Source organism: Ylistrum balloti, unplaced genomic scaffold (genome assembly GCF_031769215.1).
Source record: "Ylistrum balloti isolate Yb309-2 unplaced genomic scaffold, AGI_CSIRO_Ybal_v1 Utg370800, whole genome shotgun sequence".
Lineage (NCBI taxonomy): Eukaryota > Metazoa > Mollusca > Bivalvia > Pectinida > Pectinidae > Ylistrum > Ylistrum balloti.
The window spans coordinates 1,033,822-1,054,990 of NW_026782466.1; the positions used below are offsets into that span (position 1 = coordinate 1,033,822).

General features: G+C 34.8%; 1 protein-coding gene across 1 annotated transcript in view; it reads left to right on the forward strand.

Moving 5' to 3' along the window:
* The window catches only part of LOC132558580 (copine-8-like), a 28,939-nt gene that overhangs the window by 689 nt on the left and 7,081 nt on the right, over positions 1 to 21,169 (forward strand). Inside the window, exons 2-20 of the mRNA XM_060223165.1 lie at positions 2,129 to 2,169; positions 3,349 to 3,398; positions 8,676 to 8,779; positions 9,519 to 9,558; positions 11,522 to 11,595; positions 12,036 to 12,067; positions 12,771 to 12,799; positions 13,706 to 13,809; positions 14,430 to 14,534; positions 15,001 to 15,042; positions 15,887 to 15,962; positions 16,516 to 16,572; positions 17,066 to 17,127; positions 17,251 to 17,403; positions 17,674 to 17,749; positions 18,941 to 19,068; positions 19,357 to 19,459; positions 20,217 to 20,274; positions 20,827 to 20,900. Coding sequence (XP_060079148.1) covers positions 2,129 to 2,169; positions 3,349 to 3,398; positions 8,676 to 8,779; positions 9,519 to 9,558; positions 11,522 to 11,595; positions 12,036 to 12,067; positions 12,771 to 12,799; positions 13,706 to 13,809; positions 14,430 to 14,534; positions 15,001 to 15,042; positions 15,887 to 15,962; positions 16,516 to 16,572; positions 17,066 to 17,127; positions 17,251 to 17,403; positions 17,674 to 17,749; positions 18,941 to 19,068; positions 19,357 to 19,459; positions 20,217 to 20,274; positions 20,827 to 20,900 — 1,408 coding nt within the window. The remainder of the gene's footprint in view (positions 1 to 2,128; positions 2,170 to 3,348; positions 3,399 to 8,675; positions 8,780 to 9,518; positions 9,559 to 11,521; positions 11,596 to 12,035; positions 12,068 to 12,770; positions 12,800 to 13,705; positions 13,810 to 14,429; positions 14,535 to 15,000; positions 15,043 to 15,886; positions 15,963 to 16,515; positions 16,573 to 17,065; positions 17,128 to 17,250; positions 17,404 to 17,673; positions 17,750 to 18,940; positions 19,069 to 19,356; positions 19,460 to 20,216; positions 20,275 to 20,826; positions 20,901 to 21,169) is intronic.

A 21,169-nucleotide genomic window follows, 5' to 3' on the forward strand; every position in this document is an offset into this window, starting at 1 on the left:
GCGTGATCTGACGTTATTTCAGCTATTTTACAACAGTTTAACATTTTATCAATGGTGTTAGGAAGTTGATGAAACGTTGGAATGGTTTATATTATAAGACAAATAAATGCCATTCTTAAAGACTGATGATCTGTTTTACATAATTTAAGTAATGTATGGTTTGAACTTCAAGCAATTCAAATGCCCATGAAAAATTCTAAAAAGTCATACATTTGTATAACTATTGTATGGTGTGGTACATCTGCCTTAAACAATACTTCTCCATTGATATTCACACAGTTATCAAGTCAGATTTCCATAATCTTAATTTTGTCCTTAGATTTCCCTTTCTCAATTCAATTTCTTTTTAAACTTAATAGGCTTCATACCAATGTTTTCCTGGACAGAATTTCATTTAACAATATTGAAGTAATTACTTCTTTTTTTGGGTAAGTTCACTTAGTCAGTTATTCATGGTGACCTTTTGTGATCACCTTCATCAGGCATTGTGTGTTCGTAAACAATTTCACATTTTCTACTTCTTCTCAAAAGACTCCAGAACCAATTTCAAGAAAATTTTGCAGCATCCTTCCCTGGCCTAATATGAAACAAAATAGTGAATTATATGGTCCACACCCCATGGGGGAATGGGGCCAAAAGGGTCAAATTTACTCAAATTTCAAAAATCTTTTTCTCAACACCAAGATACGGTATAATCAGTTGCTCTTCATGAATGGAAGCATTTTAAAGTGATTTATAAAAATTGTGAATTTCATGACCACAGGGTCTTAATATTCTCTTGGGGAGGGGGTAAAGTTTACTGTAGTTAATATAGGAAAAATAGAGTTTTTATTATTTGTTTACTTTCAATTGAAAATATTTAAAACTTGGTTAGAATTATGGATGAAGGATGACAGCTTGATGGTATGAATAGGTTGATCCTGGCTGACCCCATGGGGCTGTTAGCAGTGCCAAAAGGGGTCAAATTGACATCTTCTTCTCAACACCCAGCTATGGTCAAATCAAATGCTTCTCTAGGATGGAAGTGTATTAAGGTGCTTTAATTACCAAAATGGCTCTCACATTTCTTCCTGGAGAGGAGGTTAACTTTACTATAATTTTTATTTAAAAAATTGCATTTCTGAGCATAACATTGTTTATTTCCATCTGGAAATTACTTTGTAAGATTTATTAGTGTAGGATAACAGTTTTGATGGTATGCAGGTATTGACACTGGCTTACTTTCATGAATGTCACAATTTCTTTTTCTTGCCACTTGAAAGCTACTTTCCCTTTAGCCTTTATATTCAAAATTGCTTATCTCAGGTGATTGTCAAGACTGCTAGACGTCTTGTTGTAAATTCTTTAAACTACAGTACACATAGACTTTTAATTTATGACATAGAACTGTCATTTCATGAATTGCCTTGGATTGGACATTTTAGGAAGAGATATTGAATCATGTTATTTTTAACATTTAATCTTGTCCAGGGGCTTCTTTTTGTGACTTTCAGCACTGTTCTTATTTCATCACATCCAATAGATCTGTTATTACGGCTTTTAGATTGTATGATGTTTTTTCCTGTTTGGATTGCTGTGTATTTCACTGATTGATCTTTTAGAGTTGACGGGCCAGTAAGACTATAATAATGAAATAATATTTCATTACATCCAAAAGCTCTGTAATCATTTTATCACATCCAATAACACTGTAATTATTTCATCACATCCAATAGCTCTAATTATTTTATCACATCTAAAAGCACTGTTATTATTATTTTTTTCCATTGCATCTTTACCTAACAATTGGTAAAAAAAAAGTTGTTGATATTTTAGCTTTCTGAGTTCCTTACCTCTCTATAAAATTAAACCATTGCCGAGGCATTTTGATAGACAAATATCTTTACATTTTAATATTTGTGTTTGTTTTTTTGGTATAATAGTATGTTTTTTGTTGGTATGGAATGGTTGTATTATTCTTCCCTTCCAAATGTAAGGATAAGTCCATGGTTAGCCTAAACATCTGTGGAAACCAACATCAAAATACCTTCACTTAACATAGACCAGAACATAAAAACATTGACATACACAAACTAATACTTAAAATAACCAGGTTCTTTCATTTCATTGTTTATTATTATGATTTCAGAAAACTTATTGATGCTGATGTATTTTCAAAGTCTGATCCAAGTAAGTATCATAAATCTGCCATATATGACATATACCAGGCAAAAATGTATTAAATAGGTCGGATGTTGTTTTTTAATAATACACATATATGTCAATGCACTTACTATAATAACATATTCATATAATTCATATGAGCCTTTTTAGGTCACCTGTGTGAAGCTCAGTGACCTTTTCCAATATTAGTCAGTCATCATATGTGTACCTTTAGCATTTTTACTTTACTGTTTTCTTGATAACAGTTGCAGTGATTTTGGTAAAGTTTTACAGGAAAGTTCCATGGTCAGTGCCAAAATGAAAACAGACTGATCATGAGATACTGTAGAATTCCAAACTCTTGAAAATCTTGTATCCCTGGGCTCCCTGTTTCATTCTAGGGTTAAATTACATGAAGTTCATATGGGGAGGTGAGAAACACATATTTCGTTTATTTTCAGTGATAATTAGTAATCTTGGTAGAGTTACCACTATCAGACAGCTGTTTGTTAGTATGGAAAAAATATATTAACCCCACCACTGGGGTCTGAAGGGCAGGGCACTAAGGAGGAAATTTGCTTATACTTCAGATTCTTCTCAAGACCTGCATGGTATAGAAAACACCCTGCATGCTTTGTCAGCTTGTCATATTCATACCCCTTGGGTCTCCCTTTTCTCTTCTTGGAAGGGGTAAAATTTTCACTAAAGTTTATATAGGATAATAATACTTTTTGCAATATTTTTGTGTTTTCAGGGAGAAATGATTCAATTTTAGTGTTATTACAGTTGTATAACAGTTTGATAAGATGAAAAAAAGATGATGCAACCCCCACCCCTGGGGCCTGAGGGATAGGGAGGGAAAATTTGTTTATATTTAGGAATTTTCTTCTCCAGATAGGGCGAGGAAACTTGTTCATATTTCAGAAATCTTCTTCTCCAGACTCATATGGTGTAGATTAATACAACTTTCATGGTTGGAAATGTGCTATAATGCTTTATCAAAATTATGATATATTTTTTTCTTGGTCTCCTTTTTCCAATAAAGTTCTTCAAAGATATTGGCAAATATTTTTATAATGCCAAAGTCACTTTTTACAGAAGAAACGTTGTAGTTAAATTGTTTGTAAAGTGACATGGTACACGTCCACGTCTTACAAAGTATATATTGAAATTGTAAAATTATAGCTTGAGTTTTTATATTTTTAGTGTGTGTCCTGTATATGATGGATGAAAGAAATAGAGGATCATGGAGGGAGGTAAGTTTAAACACACATATTATTCACTTACAGAAAAGTTAAAAAAATAAAGATATAGAGGCCTTCCAAGATTTAAACCATGAGTTAGAATGTCGTAATAGGAAAAGTAGGGATATACTTCCATCAGCAATCATATTCTATTCTGGTGCTACGATCCAGGTTAAGGGAAAATCCCTGTACTATAAAGCTTGGAGTCTATTATAATATAATGATATTAACAAAGTAGACCATGCCACAAATAGTCAAACAGTGTTGGAACCTGATGTGCTTTGAGTTAGGTTGTCCAATTCAATCTGTAGCTTATGTGGGACTTCCAATAGTAAATTTTGTTAAATAACTTGATGACTACTTGGTAGTATGATGGTGAAAATAGAGATTACATTATGAGTAGTTGTAGTAGATGGTATTTCTTGCACTTGATTTGGTTATTTTTCAAATGTTATAAAAAAAATTATGTGCTTAAGAGAGCGTTTTTGTGATTTTGAACAATTAAGAAGAGTGGAAGATATACCATAACATCACTAGTTTATGGGATCTGTTTCTACATCAAAAACTCTATTCTGAAGTTGAATTGACCTATTCGGTACCCACATGTTTTGTCGGTTGAGATGTGATGATATCACCTTTAGTGGAATACTGCTAACTAAAGATGCGAAACTGATGATTTCAAAAATACATGGAGATGTGAACTTATTACAGATTATAACTAGGAATGCATTGGTCTGTAATTTTCAATGTTATAAAACTAGTTAAAAAAATCCAATTAAAAATCCATTTATTTCAAAACAATATTGAACTACATGATGCATGTTCTAATTTCCATGAGTGTGTAATATGCCCTTTCAGTGAAAGTTCATTATGTCGTTTGTATACTAAAAAAGAATCGTAATGGTGTCATTTATGAGATGGACCATTTCTGGTACTGCAAAGAATCTTTCGAAAGCTTGAATGAGGAAGAAAGTATTTTTCACTGAAGTTATGAAAAGGAATACGGTTTTCTCTGCTTATTTTTATTTTCAATGTACAAGTATCTATTTTCAGAATTTATTTTATCTTCAAAAGTATTGAAAAATAAACTACCTAGAAAGAAGATATGTAAAAGCAACTGTCTTATATAAACCATGGAACTGGACATACTAAGTATATGCATCAAAGTGCACCTGTTGACAGGGAAATGGAATTCAGGATGTTTTACTCTTTTTTTTCCTGCCCTTGGTTTTAGTAATGAAATTCCCTCTATGGCCATTCATGCCAAACCAATTAACCATTGTGTCTGTATCACTAGTTTATCTGGTATGAAAATTAGTCAACATCCATGGAAACGATTGAGAAAAAAAAGTGGTATTTTGTCATGCATTTTGTATCTGCCTTTGAACTCATTGATTGTTGGGTACCCACGTACATTTTCATGAAACAACAAAAGAATCGCGCAGGGAGAAAAAAACCAAGTCATAATTGTATTCATACATTTCTGCTGTGAAGTTTACAGAATAAAGAAACAGTTTTCCAGTCTCTCGTTTACATGGGTTGTACTTTTAATCTTACCCAGCAACACAGAGGAAAAATCAATACTATGTACATAAGTATAGCTTCTGATTGATAGACTACTTAGGTCTAATCTATACTGAAATCTCGTCATGACTGCACTGCCAGTAATGTCACCCATCATCACACAAAATTATACTTACTGGTGGTTAGGAAACACATCCACATCTACATCAAATTGTCTTAAGTGCAACAGTTTTAACACAGTAAATACCGCTCTGCTGTAATACATCCTCATTTGCAAATCAAGCCATGGTCTACTCGTGTTTGTCATGTCTGTAACTGGAATACAAACTGCCAAATGCATATCTAATATCTTAGTTTGACCTGAATATTGTATAAAAAAAAACTGGTAATAGGTGTAGAGGGAAACATTTAACAGCTGTGCAAAAATTATTGGATATTAGGTGTACTTGGAATTATATACAAAAAAAACTTGTAAAGGTCAGCCAATCTAGCAGCACATGTAATGAATGTTAACAGTATTGGTTACGTAGCCATTTTATATTCAAGGTTACTTAGTTCAGATACAGTTGAAAACTTCTCTGAAGGCCTGCAAAGCCGTAATCTAGGATAATGGACCTATACATGTACTTTGAAATTTCATTTGAAAACCTTCCCGATAACACTGTTTTTAGGTCATCTGGACCCGAAGGGTCCGATGACCTATAGTCATCATGCTTCGTCCGTCGTCGTGCGCCATGCGCCGTGCGCCGTCCGTAAACTTTTCATTCAAACGACTTCTTCTCAAATACTAGAAGGTCTAGGGGGCTAATACTTGGCACAGAGGATACTGGCATGGAGCTCTACCAAGTTTGTTCAAATGAATGACCTTGACCCACTTTAAAGGTCACAGGGGTCAAATATGTTAAAATCTTTAAACAACTTCTTCTCATTAACCAAAAGGCTCAGAGTGTAGATATTGGGCCTGAGACATGCTGGGATAAAGGACTACCAAGTTTGTTCAAATGAATGACCTTGACCCACTTTAAAGGTCACAGGGGTCAAATATGTTAAAATCTTTAAACAACTTCTTCTCAATAACCAAAAGGCTCAGATTGCTGATATTGTGCCTGTGGCATGCTGGGATGAAGGGCTATCAAGTTTGTTTAAATGAATGACCTTGAACAACTTTCAAGGTCACAGGGGTCAAATATGTCAAAATCTTTAAATAACTTCTTCTCAAATACTAGAAGGCCTAGGGGGCTAATACTTGGCCCATAGCATGCTGGCATGGAGCCCTACAAAGTTTGTTCAAATGAATGACCTTGGCCCACTTTCAAGGTCACAGGGGTCAAATATGTTAAAATATACAAAGGACCATCTCAATAAGCAAAAGTCTATGAGTGCCGATATTGGGTCTGTAGCATGCTGGGAGGAAAGGCTACCAAGTTTATTCAAATGAATGACCTCAACCCACTTTCAAGGTCACAGGGGTCAAATATGTTAAAATCTTTAAACAACTTCTTCTCATTAACCAAAAGGCTCAGAGTGTAGATATTGGGCCTGTGACATGCTGGGATGAAGGACTACCAAGTTTGTTCAAATGAATGACCTTGACCCACTTTAAAGGTCACAGGGGTCAAATATGTTAAAATCTTTAAACAACTTCTTCTCAATAACCAAAAGGCTTAGATTGCTGATATTGTGTGTGTGGCATGCTGGGATGAAGGGCTATCAAGTTTGTTTAAATGAATGACCTTGAACAACTTTCAAGGTCACAGGGGTCAAATATGTCAAAATCTTTAAATAACTTCTTCTCAAATACTAGAAGGCCTAGGGGGCTAATACTTGGCCCATAGCATGCTGGCATGGAGCCCTACAAAGTTTGTTCAAATGAATGACCTTGGCCCACTTTCAAGGTCACAGGGGTCAAATATGTTAAAATATACAAAGGACTTCATCTCAATAAGCAAAAGTCTATGAGTGCCGATATTGGGTCTGTAGCATGCTGGGAGGAAAGGCTACCAAGTTTATTCAAATGAATGACCTCAACCCACTTTCAAGGTCACAGGGGTCAAATATGTTAAAATCTTTAAACAACTTCTTCTCATTAACCAAAAGGCTCAGAGTGTAGATATTGGGCCTGTGACATGCTGGGATGAAGGACTACCAAGTTTGTTCAAATGAATGACCTTGACCCACTTTCAAGGTCACAGGGGTCAAATATGTTAAAATCTTTAAACAACTTCTTCTCAATAACCAAAAGGCTTAGATTGCTGATATTGTGCCTGTGGCATGCTGGGATGAAGGGCTATCAAGTTTGTTTAAATGAATGACCTTGAACAACTTTCAAGGTCACAGGGGTCAAATATGTCAAAATCTTTAAATAACTTCTCAAATACTAGAAGGCCTAGGGGGCTAATACTTGGCCCATAGCATGCTGGCATGGAGCCCTACAAAGTTTGTTCAAATGAATGACCTTGGCCCACTTTCAAGGTCACAGGGGTCAAATATGTTAAAATATACAAAGGACTTCATCTCAATAAGCAAAAGTCTATGAGTGCCGATATTGGGTCTGTAGCATGCTGGGAGGAAAGGTTACCAAGTTTATTTAAATGAATGACCTTGAACAACTTTCAAGGTCGCAGGGGTCAAATATGTCAAAATCTACAAACGACTTCTTCTCAACAAGCAAAAGTCCATGAGTGCTGATATTGGGCCTGTAAGATGCTTGGAGGAGAGGCTACCAAGTTTGTTCAAATGAATGACCTCAACCCACTTTCTAGGTTTGGCTTGCTTTTTGTCAGATGACCGTTAAGGCCCATGGGCCTCTTGTTTCATGTTCAGGTTATTTGACAGGGGAGGGAGGGGTTTTTCGTTGTAATTCTCTGCCTAAATACACTTTGAAAGTCCTTGGTTACATATTAGTAAAGTCTTCTAAACTAAGTCTTTGAAAACTAATGATGTTAGGATTTTGTAAAATGACCTTGTAAAGATTTCCCAAACAAACACTGCTTATATATGTATCGTAATGCAAAGTATTACAATTTATTGTAATACATATTGTGAAAGTATGAAAGTAGAAAAAAAAATACCAGAAGATTTGTAAAGCCTAGATGAAGTTTGATCATTTTTGATTTTTGGGTTATTGGGTTATTGGTTATTTCTGTTTTTTGGAGGTCATTAGAATTAATTATGTGTCTTGGTTACTAAACATCTGAACCAGCTTCCTGGGTCATGGTGCTGACCATTGTTTCTGGACCAACTTTCTCACAGCACTAATAGTGGACCAAATAGTGTTAACTAAGTATATATGTATAAAACTAGACCTATTGGTCTTGGTCCCAATCCGGATACAGGACTATACATTGTTAATTATGTATACCTGGTCCCACTTTCTTGGTCATAAGGCTTTAACATGTTGCTAAGTAGAATACCTGTGTTTCCATCTACCGTCCCAGTCATTTGATTCTTAATCTACCTGTAATGGGTTTGTGTGGACAATTTTCATGAAAAGACTATATAGTCACGATTCCTTCTGAATATATCCTTACAAAAAACCTATAAACTATCTCAAGAAGATTTTATAAGTGGCCTAGCAGTAACATGTCTTCATTTAATTTGGTCCCATCAGTTTTGTCAATAAGAGATCATTGATCTGTATGGGTAGATACATTGAAATCTGCCATTGATCAATACGACATACAATACTTATACTTAGTTTGTAGGGGATCTATTTAAGTATGCTCGAATGGTGTTTGTTTATATGTATGAATATTTCAATTTCAGTTTGGAAGAACAGAAATTATCTGGAACAACTTAAACCCAGACTTTGTCAAAAAGTTTGTACTGCATTACTACTTTGAACAAAGTCAGAAATTAAAGTTTGAAATGTAAGTAAATTAAAACAGTACCCATTTCATCCCTGATATTTAGTAAAAGAGCTGTAAGAAATGGAATTCATTTTGATCTGAAACTTAACAACAACTTAGTGTTATATGATTTCGTTTAAAAATATCTCTTTTTTTTTTCTTTTTAATTTTTCTTATGAATTTTGTGTTCCTTGAACTCTTACACTTTTCTGCTGTTCCATCTAAAATACACAACAAGAATAAAATGGTGTTGAGGGCGATAGAAAGAACCACAAATATCAAGATGTTGTATAATGTTTATCTCTCTCTTTACCCCTCTCTCTCTCTCTCTCTCTCTCTCTCTCTCTCTCTTGATTTTCTCTTCTGATTTATTCTTTTCCTGGTCTTGGTCCAACAAGGTTGAAATATAAGTGGACACAATGAGTACAGTCTTCATTTGGGACTCTGTTCATTATTAAGTTTTCTAAACATGGGCCCTAGTTTTCAGGGTAATTATGAGGTGCTCATATGAGAGATCTGAGGTGAAGGGGCTCTAATAACAGTAACTGAACATTAAGAAATGAGGTAGAGCCAACGTCAGTTCCAAATGAGTTGGTTAAAAAGTAGGACACTGTCAGGGGTGTGGAAATACAATATCAAAATCATTCCAATTTTTTTTTACAATCACAACACCATTTTTTGTTAATCTTCTGTGACTCTGGGTTTTCAAAGTCCATTTCTGTGATTTGACAGGACTTTAAAAAATTGTGTTTTGTTGCAGATATGATGTGGACTCTAAAAGTGCTGATTTGTCAAAACATGTAAGTACACTTACCTATATTTCATAACACATTGTATATATAATGGTAGATGATTAATTATCAGTTTATAAGTTATTGTTCTCATTTTAAGCAAAATTGGCCTCTTATTGATTAATTCTGAACAGACTGTATTATATCATTGAGAAACACTGTTAGTCTTGAAACTGATAATAGTTTCGCTGTATGTGTGTATGATCTGTATATTTACATGCTGTTCTTACGGATCTGCTGTAGATATTTAAATGAGAACTGAATTGTACACCACAAGACATGGTGTTGTTTTATCGTGCCAAGCACACAGTATGAAATCAATAATCATCTGACATCCAATTTCTATTCAGGTCTTGATGTATGATTGGTTATTTTCCCATCATTCACCGATTTGTCTCTGGATTTGTATACTATTTTACCTGTTCAAGATTTTTCTGTCATATGGAAGGGGTGATTTCTTTGTCACCTCCTAGGGTGTGATTTCTCTGTCACCTCCTAGGGTGTGATTTCTCTGTCACCTCCAAGGGTGTGATTTCTTTGTCACCTCCTAGGGTGTGATTTCTCTGTCACCTCCTAGGGTGTGATTTTTCTGTCACCTCCCAGGGTGTGATTTCTCTGTCACCTCCTAGGGTGTGGTTTCTCTGTCACCTCCTATGGTGTGATTTCTTTGTCACCTCCTAGGGTGTGGTTTCCCTGTGTCACCTCCTAGGGTGTGATTTCTATGTCACCTCCAAGGGTGTGGTTTCTCTGTCACCTCCTAGGGTGTGGTTTCTCTGTCACCTCCTAGGATGTGATTTCTCTGTCACCTCCTAGGGTGTGGTTTCTCTGTCACCTCCTATGGTGTGATTTCTTGGTCTTCTCCTAGGGTGTGGTTTCTCTGTGTCACCTCCTAGGGTGTAATTTCTATGTCACCTCCTAGGGTGTGGTTTCTTTGTGTCACCTCCTAGGGTGTGATTTCTTTGTCACCTCCTAGGGTGTGGTTTCTCTATGTCACCTCCTAGGGTGTGATTTCTATGTCACCTCCAAGGGTGTGGTTTCTCTGTCCCCTCCAAGGATGTGATTTCTGTGTCACCTCCTAGGATGTGATTTCTCTTTGTCACCTCCTAGGGTGTGATTTCTCTGTCACCTCCAAAGGATGTGATTTCTCTGTCACATCCTAGGGTGTGATTTCTCTGTCACATCCTATGATGTGATTTCTCTGTCACCTCCTATGGTGTGATTTCTCTGTCACCTCCTAGGTTGTTATTTCTCTGTCACCTCCTAGGGTGTGATTTCTCTGTCCCCTCCAAGGGTGTGATTTCTCTGCCACCTCCTAGGGTGTGATTTCTCTGTCACCTCCTAGGATGTGATTTTTCCATCTCCCCTAGAGTTTGGCAGATACCATGTGCCGTGATGCTACTCATAAAGACTTAGTGTCATCATTGCATGTAGCGTTACCATGTCACAAATTGATTATGTCATCAATATCAGTGGACATTTTATGGGGTATTGGTGATGGTGCAATGAATAAGTTTAACAATACCTTACAACTGTTATTTATTTTAAAGTACGAGAGAAAAATAATCAAACATGGGTCTAAGGGTGGTACTGAAACACTCGGATTGAGATATCCCTGTGAACATAAGGGACTCATGTAAGATTCTATCATTCAAAATAAAAGTCAAATGTCAGTCAATGGTCAGAATGATTTGTCAAAGGTCAAACCATTCTCATAACAAAAGCATGTGACATTGTGAAATGTCGAAGATATTATGGCAGGACATGGAGTTATGTCCAGGTCAGGAATTGAAAGATTAAATGTTTGTTACAACTTGCTGTTTATTTATTTTGGTGCCATGTTCCTTAGATAGAAGAGCAGGTATGGTGTATATTGGATGGCTTACAGTGGATGTATATGTCAGTGTTAACTTTACTGTCAATGGTTTTGAGGCCGTGTGATTAAACCTGTCTGTAGCCCTATCTTAATTTTCAGGATTTTCTCGGTGGCATGGAGTGCTCGCTTGGTGAAATCGTGTCAGCTGGAACCAAGATGAGTAGACGACTACAGTAAGTTGTGACTTGCTCTAAATGACTTGCGCTTTGAACAGGAATTGCTTGGTTATCTGTAACATTACCTTTAATTGAACAGATATTTTATATCAATGTCAAGACACAGTTACCTAAATTTTGGTACTAGTATAGAGTGATAAAACCTTACAAAGCTGTGACTCTCTGGTAGGTTCTGTTGTCAATACTTCATAGCATCATATGCACTATGAAACAACAGAAGAAATAGAAATGTCACCATTGCATATCAAACAGAGATGAAACAAATCTTAAAGAGTTTTGCAAAACATTTTATAATGCCATGAATAAAATCTTTATTTGTTATCACTCTCATCAAATTCATTTTTTTAAAAAATATTTTCATTGAAGAGGTAATTGATTTTAATGATTAAATTTAGATATTATTTTATCTAAATTCATGACTATGTTTTATGTTACAGAGGCCCAAAGAAAGACAGCGGTAATATCATTGGTAAGTAGACATATATGTGGACCCAGACAATCTGACAAGTCTGGATCACTGACAATCTGACAAGTCTGGATCACTGACAAGTCTGAATCACTGACAATCTGACAAGTCTGGATCACTGACAAGTCTGGATCACTGACAATCTGACAAGTCTGGATCACTGACAAGTCTGAATCACTGACAATCTGACAAGTCTGGATCACTGACAATCTGACAAGTCTGGATCACTGACAAGTTTAGATCACTGACGATCTGACAAGTCTGGATCACTGACAAGTTTAGATCACTGACAATCTGACAAGTCATTATCACTGACAATCTGACAAATCTGGATCACTAACAAACTGACACGTCTAAATCACTGACAATCTGACATGTCTGGATTACCTGGAAGTAAATGTGACAGAATGAAAATTCTAAAGGTTAACTTGATAGATGAACTATCCTGAGATAGATTTTAGAAAGATAGACTCCTTAAGAGGAGGGATTATAAACAAAGATGTGTTAAATATGAAATGTAATTTTTGTAGACAACTAATTAAACAAACCCTCAAAGACCTATTTCTCGTTAGAAATGACCAACGTTGCTGCATTTAAACATCAAAAAGAACTTAAACCTTACTAGTAATGATTGAATGATTCTTGCCTCCAATTTTTTTAAAAGAACGATATTGGTGTAATAAGATGTAATATACTTTGTTTCCAGTTGGTGCCGAGGAACTGAGTAGCTGTAAGGTAAATAGTTCTTACCTTTATAATGTATAGATGAATTTTTGTTAGACTTGCACAACACATATTCTATATGGATGAATGTTTTATTCAAAACTGTCCGCCAGCACTGTGTAGAAATGGTTCTTTATAAGAAAATATTCCTGTACATCATCAATCTGAATGGCACGAGAGAGGATGCTGACAGATACATAAAATCAACATGTTGAAGGGAGAATGTGATGCATTATTTATACTGTTCTATTGAAAATTGATAAGAGGATGAAGACTTAGTATAACACTTAAGTGCCCAACTGACCTGTTAGGGATGTAGTTATTGTAGTTATACAATACAGAAACCAGTATATAGAGAACACATGGTCAGTGTCTTTACATATCAGTTGTATGTTGGCTGCAGCTAGAAAGACAAAAGTGGTGAGCCACATGTATTCAATTCATCTTGCAGCATTTATTGAAAATCACACTATTATAATGTAAACAGTTTTGTTGTTAAATCTGTGTTTACCTGACATTAATGTTACACTGAATTTGTCTGATGACAGGCGCTGTAAAGAACTGTTATGCGCTGAAATATTTTTCAAAACTTCATCAGATATAACAGCAATTTTATGAATTTTCAAAATCGACTTGTTCATTACAACATATAAAATTGCATATTTCAGCAACTATTTATATTTCTAAGCGTAATATTAAAGTAAATTCATGGAGTAATTCTGTTGAATAAACGCACTTGCTTAAATACAGCTGTTTTCTGTCACTGCCAAATACAGCATGAATGTATGTGGCTGATGCATTCTGACAATGAAACTGCCAGTTGCAGGATAAAGATATATATATATATAGATATACTTTAATATCTCAAAGTTATTCTGATGTAAAGTTTACAAAAAAAAAATGGTTTGCTTGTTTCAGGAACAAGTACATTTTCAATTTCGTGCCCACAAGCTAGATAAAAAAGACTTTTTCGGAAAGTCTGATCCATTTCTCACGTTCCTCCGAGCTAATGAAGATACCTCGTAAGTACAATAGCATAAATATAATGTGCCTAAATCTGTAACGATGTCCACTGCTGGTGTATTGTTGTTAACACTCTTTCTCATAAAACTGTTGATTGTTACATGGAAATTCTGAATTACTAATATGAAGGAATAGGAATATTTTGGTACATGTGCACTCAAATTTACTGTTCCAATATACATCTCTTGTATACAAAACTTTCTCGTCCTGATCTGCTTTATAGAACATATCTTAACATGTTTCCTTCTGCATTGATTTTCTGAATGATGTAAACCAAAACATGGTGTAGTTGTAGGTGGCATAAGGAGAGTTGAGGTGTTGATCAAGTTGATGATTTGTCAGTGAAACACTGATGTTTCTGAAAATGTTTTTAAAATAGTCACTGAAATGCTCAAGTTTTAAGTAAATGTAGACTAAGATACGAAACAATTTTATATTTGAATAGTTTAACGATAAATATTAGTTTTGTTGCTCTGAATTTGTGACGAACATGAAGCAGTGATTTCATGATAAAAAATCATCCGTTTACAGATTTCCAAACTTCTGTAAACAAAAGAAAGAAAATGAATTATAATTGCAAAACAATAATAACAATTGGTATATATATTTTCTGTTAAAGGTACACAGTTGTACATAGAACTGAGGTGATAAAAAAGACTCTTAACCCCACCTGGCGGCCATTTATACTTCCTGTGAGATCCCTGTGTAATGGTGACTACGACAGGTAAACATGCATTCTTTGAAATTCTTGGATGTTTAAGATCAGTTTTTAGGTGGACCAAAAAGTAGCCAAATGCTAAAAACTGTCTCTTCAAATGTTAATGTCTGTTTATATTCGATCAGTAAACTTAATCTAAGACATCTTGGTAATATCCTGATATATGTAACGTGATGAAGAAGACACTCATCAAAGGGATTACCTTATCATTTGATGGTATTTCAGGATATCTACCTGTATCAAATTGTGTTTTTCTGTCTTGTAGATATTTTAATATCAATTTTGATTGTTTTATATTCCAGTGTTAACGTAGTGCACTGACAGAAGTGTTGGACAGCACTGCAATATTGTGAAGATGTTTTACATATAAGAAAATTCTATCATATATTTATCACTTCAGGTTTGTCTGCCTTGCTTCAGTATTATGTAGCTTGTAATACTGTACTTTATTATCCTTTTGTTTGTTATATAGGAGTATAAAGGTACAGTGTCATGACTGGGATGCTGATGGCGGGTAAGTTACAGGACACTTTTGTGTGTATATTCAGTAGTATTAGTCGATTCTCTTGTTGATTTCATTGTTGAATCTAATTATGTCCCCCAAACGAAGTAGGGGGACATATTGCGTTTGCTCCATTTCTTATTATTATTATTTATATTATTCTTATTTCTTCCACTTTCTTCCACCCGCGAGGTTTCCGATGCGTTTCTCGAAAACTGTTGCATGGAATTTAACAAAACTTTACACACATATTAATACATGCGAGGCGGAGCGCAGGCCACTTGAATTTTTCCAATCGGTCATCTGAGCTGTCAGCTGTGGTCAGAATTTGACCAAATTTTAGATATTGACTGATTTTCGTGAAAATTGGTATATATGTATTAGGTGGCACTATAGGAGAAAAATGACGTAGTTCATTTTTCATTCGGCCATCGTTGGTCATCTGAGCAGTCAGCTGTGGTCAAAATTTGACCAAATTTTAGATATTGTCCCGATTTTCGTGAAAATTGGTATATATATATTAGGTGGCAATTGGAGCAAAAAGGCGTAGTCCATTTGACGCCTTTTCCCCTTTATGTTTAAATGGATCATTGAAAAGTACTTAATATTGAAAGTAGCAGACACAAAATAAACTCTTTGTCATACTGAGGTAAGGACACTTCTCTTTATACCAAACTAAAAGAATCACCATTTCCTCTCTTCTGATGTTTTAAAAATTTACGTTCTCATTTCCATTCCATTGTGATCAATTTCTGCTGAATGGGTCGTTTGGGGGACATTTGTAATGGTCCCCATTACAATTAGTACTTGTTCTATAGTGTAATTTCATTATTAATTATGATAATTACCTTTACAGTCATGATTTCATTGGAGAATTCACAACAACACTGAGGGAACTAAGTCGAGGTCCCAGCGATAAAAATGTGTATGAGGTAAAAAAAACTTTTGTGTATAAATATTAACTCTGATATACATATAAAAATGTAAGATGTTGTCTGGACTAAAATTTTCACAACTTCAGTTTTAAATTTGCTTTGACATAACTGTATTCAGAACACATTCAAAGACTTGAATTCAGTTGCACTTGATTTGTCCAACTTCAAAGACATTGAAAGAAATTATGGTTAGCATGTCAAAATCAATTAATGATGTCTTTTACTTTTAATTCTGCTTAATAATTCACTATACAGTCTATTTCAAATTTTGTCTTGGTTATGTTGCCTGTGTAAATATGGTATTGAGTTCAAACCTGTATGACATTTAATCAGACTGAAGTGCCAAGTTTTGATAAATTGGTAGGACAATTAGATTACCACAGCTGTTCTGCTTAGCTACAGAAATCAATCTGTCCTGTCAGACAATGGCAGAGCAATGGAAGAGCTGAACTGGTAGTGGTCAGGTATAACAGACATGAAATATTACTTTCTAATTTGACTTAAGTATTGATAAGAAAGCTTTTAACAGATTTACATTTTCTTGGTTTAGTGCATCAGTGAAAAGAAAAGGAAAAAGAAAGGCTCTAAATATCAGAATTCAGGGACGGTGAGTATTTTACAAGTTATCAGGCCTCAAAGTCAATGGGACAGAAGCTGTAATTATCAAATAATGATTTCTCATATTGTACCAATATTGTAATTCACAATGTTTACAGTAACCTCTCTTTGACCAAGATATAACAGAAACCAGTTTTCTTTTTTGTATCTTAACTGCCAGTTATCAAAGTGTGATGAAGTTGTTGACATTTGAATTTAACCCTTTCGGCGCCAAATATTTCTCACAATGTACAGCTCAGCGCCAAATATTTCTCACAATGTACAGCTCAGCGCCAAATATTTCTCACAATGTACAGCTCAGTGCCAAATATTTTCCGGAAATGCATGTCGAATTTAGACGCCTTCAGCGCTGAAAGGGTTAAAGTGATATCACAAGTTATGTGATTGATTTTATGATATACTTAAATCTCCTCTTAAAACTATGGAACCATTTAGACAATTTTTAGGCTTTGGTTGTAATTTGATTTATTTTTTTTATGCAGGTGGAGCTTATGAGCTGTAAGATAGAGAAAGTCTACACATTTTTGGATTATGTAAGAGGAGGGTAAGTAGAAACGACTTGTGTTTCCATGAAAGGAAGGATTTGTAAGATATAATGACATGGTAATTAGAATTTTGTTAAGGATGTTTGAATTTTAATGATAGGATCATGCTTTATGTGTTCCAGGACACAGTTACACTGTACGTTTGCAGTAGATTTTACAGCGTCTAATGGTGACCCCAAATCACCCGCCTCGTTACACTACATGAACCCCTACAAACCTAACCCCTATGCTACTGCCTTGAGGTCTGTGGGTAACATTATACAGGATTATGACACGTAAGTTCTATCAATTGTTACAATAAATTGTCTTCCAATCTCTTTAATTAGAGTTCAAATTTCCGTGTGTTATTAATTTTTAGTTGAAATGATTTTGAATATACTGCAGATAACTTTATTTTTTTTTATTGGGACGATGTCTGGCTGTATTACTACACATACTGAATAAATGTAAATTGTAGCATATAGTGTCATATACTACAAATTGTTACACTGATGACATAAGGCAAATACAACACAGAATGTAAATGTTATGACATCAAATTACAGGGACAAGCTTTTTCCAGCCCTCGGATTTGGTGCCCGATTACCACCAGATGGCGTTGTTTCTCATGAGTTTGCATTGGTATGTAAAATTTCTATTTTCAAAATAACATTTAGAAAAGTTAATCACAATTTTAAAGATTATTTGACTGAACAAACTCTGCCTGGCATCATCCTGTTGCCATTTTATAATACAAACAATGTATTTAGTCTTTCTTTCTCTAGATGTATTGTAGTCAACATAATACAGTACAGTGTAGATTGTAGACTAGGTTAGTACAGCTGTCATTTATATATTCCATAACAAGACAGTTCAGTGTTTAATTAACCTTCTAGATAATGTTTTAATTATTTACATCAATTGAATTAGGATACACCAAAGTGTTTAAAAGATAAATAAAGAAAACATTCACTGCATGGAAATATTTTACCTGATAATGATGATATTTGGAACACCTTTTTAACTTTCAACCAAATCATTCTTTAATATTGTGGTCCTCATACCATCCTGTAAACCCCACCAACCTTACTTCCCAATTATAAGCTATTGTTTTTATTTACGGATTGGCAAGCCCTCCTACCCTTACTATCGGGTAACCCCACCAACCCCTACTTTCCTGATATAGACTATCGTTTTTATTTACAGAATGATAACCCACCAACCCTTACTATCAGGTAACCCTATCAACCCCTACTTTCATGATTCAGGTTATTGTTTTTATTTACAGAATGGTAACCCTACCAACCCTTAGTGTCATGTAACCCTATCAACCCCTACTTTCATGATTCAGGTTATTGTTTTTATTTACAGAATGGTAACCCCACCAACCCTTACTGTTAAGTAACCCTATCAACCCCTACTTTCATGATTCAGGTTATTGTTTTTATTTACAGAATGGTAACCCCACCAACCCTTACTATCAGGTAACTTTATCAACCCCTACTTTCCTAATATAGGTTATTGTTGCCCCACCAACCCTTAGTGTCAAGTAACCCTATCAACCCCTACTTTCCTGATTCAGGTTATTGTTTTTATTTACAGAATGGTAACCCCACCAACCCTTACTGTTAAGTAACCCTATCAACCCCTACTTTCCTGATTCAGGTTATTGTTGTTATTTACAGAATGGTAACCCCACCAACCCTTACTGTCAAGTAACCCTGTCAACCCCTTCTTTCCTGATTCAGGTTATTGTTGTCCCACCAATCCTTACTGTTAAGTAACCCTATCAACCCCTACTTTCCTGATTCAGGTTATTGTTTTTATTTACAGAATGGTAACCCCACCAACCCTTACTGTCAAGGTATAGATGGTGTATTGGATTCCTACAACAAAGCTCTCTACTCAGTCCAACTCTATGGCCCTACTAATTTTGCTCCCTGTGTCAACCATGTGGCAAAGTAAGTGTAAATTCTTTAAAAGACAGCTTTTGTACACTCTATCGGTAGTTGTAATTTTTGGGTTATTTTTTCAAATATATATTTTACAAGTGTTTTATACACATACTATCTCGACTTTGAACACTTCTGAAAAAATGAAATGAAATGAAAGTATTAAATAATTAAATAAAATTAATGTCCTGCCTTTCTCTTCATGTAAAAAGTTTTAAAGAGGGATCCAAACAGAAAAGTATTGTGTATAAATTTACAAAGTGTGAAGACCTAGCCATATATAATTTGATGTTTAAGGTTTGCCATGGCGAAGCGCACTGGTGACGACTACTTCATCCTGCTTATCATTACAGACGGAATCATCACGGACATGCCTCAGACTTGTGAGGCTATAGTTAATGTAAGTAATACAAGTTTTACAATTCTGCTGTCTTTGTGAATGCCATCATCAAAATAGAAAAAAAAAAACCACTCAACATCATCGTCTAATTAAAATAATTTTTTTCAGTGTGCTACAGTGTTATTGGAGGTCCAAAAGATGCTACATTATCTTTTTGAGTACACACAGAGACTTTACTCCCTCTTTTGAGTCAAAACATGTGCTTCACTATCTCTGTTGAGTCAACACAAGTTCTTCACTATCTCTGACTAGTAAACTTAGACAATTTGCTCTTTCTGTTGAGTCAAAACAGGTGCTACACTGTCTCTGGTGAGTCAACTCAGGTACTTCACTTTCTCTTTTGAGTCAACACTGGTATTTCACTGTTTCTGTTGAGTCAACACTGGTGCTTCACTATTGCTGTCGTCAACACTGGTGCCTCACTAAATCTGTTATGGGTAAACTGGTGCTTCACTATTTCTGTGGAGTCAACACTGGTGCTTCACTATCACTGTTGAGTCAAAACAGGTGCTTCACTTTCTCTGTGGAGTCAACACTGGTATTTCACTATTACTGAGTATTCAATTCAGATGCTTCACTATTGAAGTCGATTCTTGAGTCAACAATGGTGCTTCAATATTGCTGTTGAGTCTTTAGAGCAGCGATATCTTTATTGCTGAATGAGACAGAAGTTCTCTAATACTAATAAATGAGAAAAGATGTTTGTTAGTGCTGTGTTTTGATGCACTTTTAAATGTAAAGTTTTTAATCTTTTTAGGCTGCCAGTCTTCCAATGTCCATCATCATTATAGGGGTTGGAGATGCTGATTTTGAAGGTAATTTTCAAGTTAAATGTTTTGTTGTATAGCAGTGAATTCCATATTATAATGATGCTAATTGTGTAGATTTGTATAGAAAGTTACTGTAAATGTACATATTCTATGCTTATCTTATTTCAGCTCTTTTCAAGCTGGAAATATTGCACTGAAATTTGATTTCGTTAATGACACTTTCTATATTTCTTTAATACAGGTATAGCAATAAATTTGGATGCAGGGATTTATTGATCTGCTAATTTGATAAATAAAAAAGTGATAAGGTGCTAAAAGTTTGCACCAAATTATTTGTGTTTTCATTTTTGAATACTGCAAGATTTGCAATTATGTTGAATTTTTTCTTCTCAAGGAAGGTTTTAAACTGCCATTAAAATTTACATGTACATAGTACATTTGTTTAAATATATCCAATCAGGTACACTTACAAAACTTAAACGAAATCAAGTTTGAATAAGTTAAAATATTGTTGTTAGTGAACATTATTAGGTTTTTTTTTTATATTGTGTCAAATTTGATGGTTTACAAACCTTTTATATTTTATGTTGTGTTTAGCTATGGAAGTATTGGATGGTGATGATGTCAGGCTGACTTCACGAGGAAAGGCTGCAGAGAGAGATATCGTACAGGTATGTGATGGAGAAGTATTGTTGTGAAATAAGTGAAAAAGAGTTAGTCATGATATCAGGGTGCCTTCAAATTTTTGTATTACAAAATGTTGAAGTGGTTTTCATTGATGTATAATAAATTCTTTCATATTGATAGTGGTTTCAATAAACTGTGCTTATAAACTTTGATATTATTCATAAAAATTCAACACAATGCTATCCAGAAACTTAGATTTCTATACCTAATATTAGAACACAAAATAAGATGTAATTTATAATTCATTTTACTA